The 6,417-nt window shown below is 36.1% G+C and overlaps 1 protein-coding gene across 1 annotated transcript; it reads left to right on the top strand.

Moving 5' to 3' along the window:
- The first annotated feature begins 308 nt into the window (after positions 1-308).
- Positions 309-5,031, top strand: LOC137716096 (lactoylglutathione lyase). Its single transcript, XM_088691270.1, has 7 exons — positions 309-716; positions 838-896; positions 1,273-1,333; positions 1,610-1,689; positions 1,784-1,854; positions 2,517-2,606; positions 3,028-5,031. Exons 1-7 carry the CDS (start codon positions 624-626, stop codon positions 3,126-3,128), a joined length of 555 nt encoding a protein of 184 aa, XP_088547396.1. The 5' UTR covers positions 309-623; the 3' UTR covers positions 3,129-5,031.
- Positions 5,032-6,417: the final 1,386 nt, after the last annotated feature.

The following is a 6,417-nucleotide window of genomic DNA, read 5'->3' as shown; positions in this document are numbered from 1 at the left end:
AAATATAATCTTATTCTACATTTTCCTATCTTCATTTTGATATATTATGGGTCGAATTTAGTAAAGAAACAGGAGTTACGAAGTTTTGAAAATTGTCCAAACTTTTGGCCAAGAGCTCTGGGACACTTAACGAAGTTTTTAACGGAATGACCAAAATAATGGATGGTGGACAATCTCATGAATCATATCTATTGATTTTCAATCTCGGAAACTAAAGTGATGTATTATGTAAATCTCATAACCATTTTGGCTAAAAAGCCAAAAAACAAATAATAATAAATAAACATCCTGAGGCGCAAGAGACCTCCAAAATCCCCCGCACCTCTGGTTTCCTTTCTCACACTAGGTAAAATTTACACTCTCTCTCACTTTCTCACTCACAAGAAGCCTCCATGGCTTCTTCTGCTTCTGCAATCACAACACCCTTTCCCGCCTCTCCCTAATCCTTTTGGCACCATCACCCTCCCCGTCATCTCCTTACACAATCCCATTCTGTTCCCCCAATCCCAAGGTCCAAATTCATCCCACATATTAACCTTCGGGATTCGATAGTCCGGTTGCTCGCATACTTTTATGTGTCTTGCTTCCAGGGTCCGAAATACCGATTCCGATTGTCTTCTTCAATGGCGTCCGAACCGAAAGATTCTCCGGCCAACAATCCGGGCCTCCAGGTCACCCCAGATGAAGCCACTAGGGGTTACATCATGCAGCAAACTGTATGCAACCACGTCCCGTTGAATGAATATATAAAAATCTTGTATTTTTGTTTTTCTGACATTTTCTATGTATTTAATTTTGCTTTAGAAATGATTTTTTTATTATGGACTTTGATTGCAGATGTTCCGAATTAAGGACCCGAAAGCGAGTCTCGACTTTTATTCGCGTGTGTTGGGAATGTTTGTTATCGTTTTACGGCGTCTTGTTTGAATTCTCTATGTTTTTTTATGCTTTTTTATGTTGAGTATGAGATAAGATTTGCATTTTCTTTGTTTAAGTTGAAGAATTTTTCAGAATTGTTCTGTTTTCTAGTGCTTCATACTTTGGGCGCATTGGTTGTTTCTTTGGATTTATCGCGATATGATAGCAGGATTTCAGTTGGTTTGTTTTGTGTTATCATGAGATGTCTGCCTCCTTGATGGTTTTGTGTAGGATTGTGTCTGTGAATCTGTATATATGCACTTTCCTGTGGCTGGAGATTCTGTAACTGGATGTTTTTTTTCAAAAAATTGACTCTTTAAGTGGAAATTGATGGTGATTTATACCGTTGTTCAGGCTACTTAAGAGGCTTGATTTTCCAGAAATGAAGTTTAGTTTGTACTTTTTGGGCTATGACGTAAAATTCATAACGTCCCATCTGCTGTAACAGAATTTTATAGTAGGTGCTCTTGTAGGTTTTACTGTGGTAATTGGATTACTGTATTTCCATTCCCTCAATCATATGACACATCTCCGACGTCCCATTTAATGTTTTTTCTTAAAGGAGCAATTTGGCCTTTCACATTTTAATCTGTGGAACCCCTATATGCAATAAAAGTGTGATAGTATGTTTCTAAAAAATTTCCTGATATTTCCAGAGACGTTTAATTTTATTTGATCTTTTCTGGCATAGGATCCTGCGTCAGCTCCAACTAACTCGGTTGATAGAACAGTTTGGACCTTTGGTCGGAAAGCTACAATTGAGTTGACACAGTGAGATTCTCTAATGTTTCCTACATGGTCTTATTTTCTGCACAATTTTTGTATAATGTTTTCAGTAATATCTGACAATCACTTACATTTCCAGTAATTGGGGTACTGAAAGTGATCCAGAATTTAAAGGATATCACAATGGGAATTCAGAACCTCGGTGCTTTGGTATGTTACTTGTCCTATGAATGTGTTAAAACATAAGTTTTTATTTTTATGTATTACAACACAGTTGTTTCTTCTCTTAGTTAGACTTTGATTAACTAATTGATGTCAAGTGCCACGTATTATATCATGTCTTCTTATGCCGCAAGTACTGATGGTTCTAACTTCTAAGAAATGCATGCATTTGAACTTTCTCTGAACCATGAATTTAAATACATTCCTAATGCTTAGTTCTGTCCGTAAAAAAAGTTAGGCTACAATTTTTCAAGAATAAAGAAAATTATAAGAGTGAACTCATTTGTTGGATTCGTTGTGTAGTGTGAGTAAAAGGTTTCCATGTTATTAATAAAATATATGAGGGCTTCCCATCCTCAGTTGACCTTATTATCAAGAAGGCTTGATTTGTGAACAGGAATCCTTTTGTTTACTATAGCATCATAAAACTACAAGACAGGATCAGCAACCACTGAAATTCATACAGGATGTGGTTTTCTGCATTTAGGGGAATAATTAAATTCTAAAGCGTTGGTAATGGTCGTTCAAACATGTTACATGTACTTTTCCTAGTTTGTACATAGTGATTCGGGCAGACTCGTGTGCTTTAAATCAATTCTTCTTTCTGGCATTCACAGTGATTGGCCTAATTGTTTTATTTTGTTTCTCAGGACACATTGGCATCACTGTTGATGATACATACAAGGTGTGTGAGAGATTTGAAAGTCTGGGGGTGGAATTTGTGAAAAAGCCTGATGATGGTAAGAACATTCATCTTGTAGAACATATTAGGAATTGTGATATGTATCCTCACTGAACATTAGCAGAGATTATTGGCAGGCATTCATTGGGACACTGTAGATCCTTTTTGTGTGCATACATTGATACATTTCAGTATCAGGCAGATGGTTTGAGTTAACCAAAAGATCATCACTTTTCCTGAATTGAAAGCAGCAGTACTTCTAAGTTTGTACCAAAACACTTTGAGAAGCATTATGGTTTTTAAGGATGTATATGCATATCTAGGTGTGTGCTCATATGTGCATGTGTGAAGCAACAAAAATATGATGGGGGTCATTGTCATGGTGCATTTTCTATTTTTCACCGTTATATTTGAAGAAGTAAATGATGGGGATGTATATACTGATTTCTGATTCCTAAGTTTTGTGATGTTGATTGCAGGAAAGATGAAAGGTATAGCATTCATTAAAGATCCTGATGGTTATTGGATTGAGATCTTTGACCTTAAAACTATAGGAACAGTGACAGCTGATGCTTCTTGAATTCATGGAACTTTATTTTCAGGTTAATTTCAATCTTCTTATTCATGCTTTTAACTGATTGTGACCAAATTCTTCTATTCGAATCTCTACAGGATTGGATTTCAAAACATTTGGTTTACTGGCCTACCGCATCTTGTGTATTGGAAGCTTAACGATGCTCATCTGCTAACCACTGTGTTAAGCATTCTCTTTTATTATTATATTCCCTACCTTCCCTCAGAAACATGATCAGACGTTGCACTGATTCATGGTATTTGAGCCATTCAAAGTGCTTGTCTTCAAGTGTTTATGCATTTTTGCATGCATGGATGACTACATTGTGCAGACGTAGGATCAGGCACGGATGCGGGATTGAAAAACGGGGTGGGCTGAACTTCTAAGATAATTTTTTTTCTCAATCACATTTTTGACCTAGTCTCTTTTGTTTTTGTGACATTTTACAAAATTTACATAACCTAAGAAGCATAGGATATGTCATTTCATAACATCTATATAGGACATGTCATTAAGGAAATTAAAATAATTACAATAATCTAGATTATTATTACTATTTTACCAGTGGACTGCTCAGTTTACATTTGGAACTTGGAAAGCAACGTGTCAAAAGCAATTTACACAAACCAAGCACGATTCTTGATCCAGTGACTGTCAATAAAAACCAATAAACTAAAAAAAAAAAAAAAGAAAAAAAAGTGTTTTGGCTATAGTTGCAGCCTTAGAGATGCTCTAAGAATTACAGGTCATCTTCTTCGTTAGGAAAATACACGTCTAAAACCCTAATCATATTCCACCGCCGTCTACAGAAGGCAGCAATAGCTGTGAGCACTGGCTAATGTTAAAGAGTGAGAGGGTCAACTGGGAGCTGGGGTGGGCTGGGATTGGCTGCATACATAACTTTTTTCTTCTTTGTCTCTGTCATAGGTTAGGCTATAGCACAGCCCAGCCTTAGCCGGGTCCGTGCCTGTGTAGGATAGTGCAAGAGGGGTATTTACATTGAGTATGGTGCAGATGTATCCTTAGGTTTATCTGATTTGATAGGAAAAGAAATTCTAGTGCACCAGAATGCGAATACATTTATCCTGTGATAGGATTTGGCCAATAACACTTATGGTGGTTCTGAAATTTGAATGCTTGCTTTTTACAAAAACCTGGAATCTCCAGAAAAAGGGGACCAGCTGGTATATCGTAGCTTATCTGAGATCTGGCCAGCAGCATGTGTAGTTGCATATGGTATGCATAATGGGTTTCATATTTTGATTTTATAGGTCAGCAGTAAGCATAGAAAATTTCATTCATAGAAAGGATGTAGGAACCTTTGGATTTCTCAGCTATGTACATTGGTGTGTGGGTGCTTACACTGGAAGTGTGAAATTTCAGGCATCTGTTTCCTGCATTCCAGGTATATCTAAAACCGAAAATGTTCTTTTAGCGTTGACCAGTTTGCTGCTTGTATGGCAATGTCATGAACCAGTTTGTAACTTTATAGATGCTACTACTTGCCTTTGGCCCTGCGGGTGTATCCGTGTATGTTTACCAGGTGTTAATTAGGTGTCGTAGCTTGTATATATCAGACATGAACCGGTTACATTAACTACTGTACCCTTCTGTTTTTCTTACTGTGGTGGGTTTTCTTCTTTATGCAAAGAAATTTCAGGCATTTCTTGAAGGTTAGATACTAACTTAGTTGCTTTTCAGAACTTTAATGCAGGTGAGCGGAGGTGACAACTTACACGCTACATGGTTTCTCTGTTTGTCCTGATATATTGGCATTTGTTCTTGTGTTTGTTTTGTTTCTCGTTTGTGTCTGGAGTTTTTGTTTTGTCTACTCGATTGTACGAACTTAATCCTGATGATCTTAATATGTTTATTTAAACCTTTCACAGATCAAGTGCAACTTTTGCAAGTATCGGGTTTCTTTGTATTGGCACCAACTATACTAACTTTTCCCCAACGTAACCAATCATTAGTTATTAACACCGTATAGCAATCCAAGGGCGTCCAGCTCGAGTACTTAAGAGCATTTATCTATGCTTCTACATTTATAGTTCTAATTTCGATTCTCCCCTCGCCTGCTATCTTGCTTGTATCGGGAAAAAAAAAATTACTGCATAGCAGTCACGGTCACTGAGCACGACACAAATCTGCCAGCCGATCCGTCACAGAACGAATGGGATTTTCATTTGTTTGAGAAGAAAGCATATAGTTTCACTAGTCATGCATAAAATTGATGCCGTTGGTCAAATACAACAAAATGCTAGAGACATGAACCTAAATGGATTAATAGTTTGAAAGGTAGTTACTCTGAGCAAAAGAATTGCGACTTTGTAGTCCAAAAGCTTGTGGTCCTTCATGCAATTTTTAATTTGCGTGCTGCAATCAGCAACGTTTTGGAAATACATCATATAACAATGTCTTCCATACCCACATAGATCCATCCCTAAATTAGATCATCAAAGTGTATTCTTAGCTCAAAGATGTACACATCTTTTTTGTTCCTTTTTTGGAGGGAAAAACAAACGTACAAAGAGATTCTCGACGGATCCTATTACTAAACATGTCAAAGAGTAACTTAGGAACTATCACATGACGAAAATTATTATACCAAACACAAGATTAGCTATAGTTATGTGCCACTTTTGGCAAAGCTATTAGCATAAATGTTGTCTTCTCTAAACATATGATCAATCGCGTGTAATGTGGAATTTGCTTCAGTTGATAACAGACATCTTTGATGAAGGATGAAATTTACCACGGAATTTGTATCTCCTTTTTTTGTTGATAACAGACATCTTTCATGTTATCCATTGGAGAGCTCTCTGTAAACTTGCACAGACTTTTGCCATGTAAGTTTAGCCAAAATTTCAATAGATTTAAGTGAAAAGTGATTAGTGTGCCCTCTCCATAGATAGTGAATTAGATTCCAACCAACCGTTAACTATGTTTTGCAAAAAGTAATGCATTTAGGTTTCTGATTTTAACATTCTAATTTTGTAGTTGATCATGAAATTTGTTAGATTCTATATTTTGCAAAGAGTACTGTTTTGTATATAGAATAATATGATGCTTGAATTATTATTATTATTATTTTTTTACAAAAAAATAATTTACCATGAATAAATATGTGGAAGCAGTATAATATTTTTTTTTTAGTAATGTACATTAAATTTACTTAAATTATGGAGAGTAAGATTTAAACTTGAGTGAAAAGAGATAGCACACTGCTCTAGCTAACTTAACTAAGTCCAAATCTACTCATAAGCACAACATGATTAAAGTGGAACAATTGTTG

This window comes from Pyrus communis, chromosome 3, assembly GCF_041283825.1.
Source record: "Pyrus communis isolate YQ-2024b chromosome 3, ASM4128382v1, whole genome shotgun sequence".
NCBI classification, from domain to species: domain Eukaryota; kingdom Viridiplantae; phylum Streptophyta; class Magnoliopsida; order Rosales; family Rosaceae; genus Pyrus; species Pyrus communis.
This window is presented reverse-complemented; position numbering and strand designations above follow the sequence as displayed.

What these genes read in the sequence shown, in the direction of transcription:
- LOC137716096 (XM_088691270.1), top strand. Translation starts at nt 624, where the DNA reads ATGGCGTCCGAACCGAAAGATTCTCCGGCCAACAATCCGGGCCTCCAG. An exon ending in TTCAGAACCTCGGTGCTTTG is followed by an intron (nt 1,855 to 2,516) that starts GTATGTTACTTG and finishes TTTGTTTCTCAG; the next exon opens with GACACATTGGCATCACTGTT. An exon ending in TGTGAAAAAGCCTGATGATG is followed by an intron (nt 2,607 to 3,027) that starts GTAAGAACATTC and finishes TGTTGATTGCAG; the next exon opens with GAAAGATGAAAGGTATAGCA.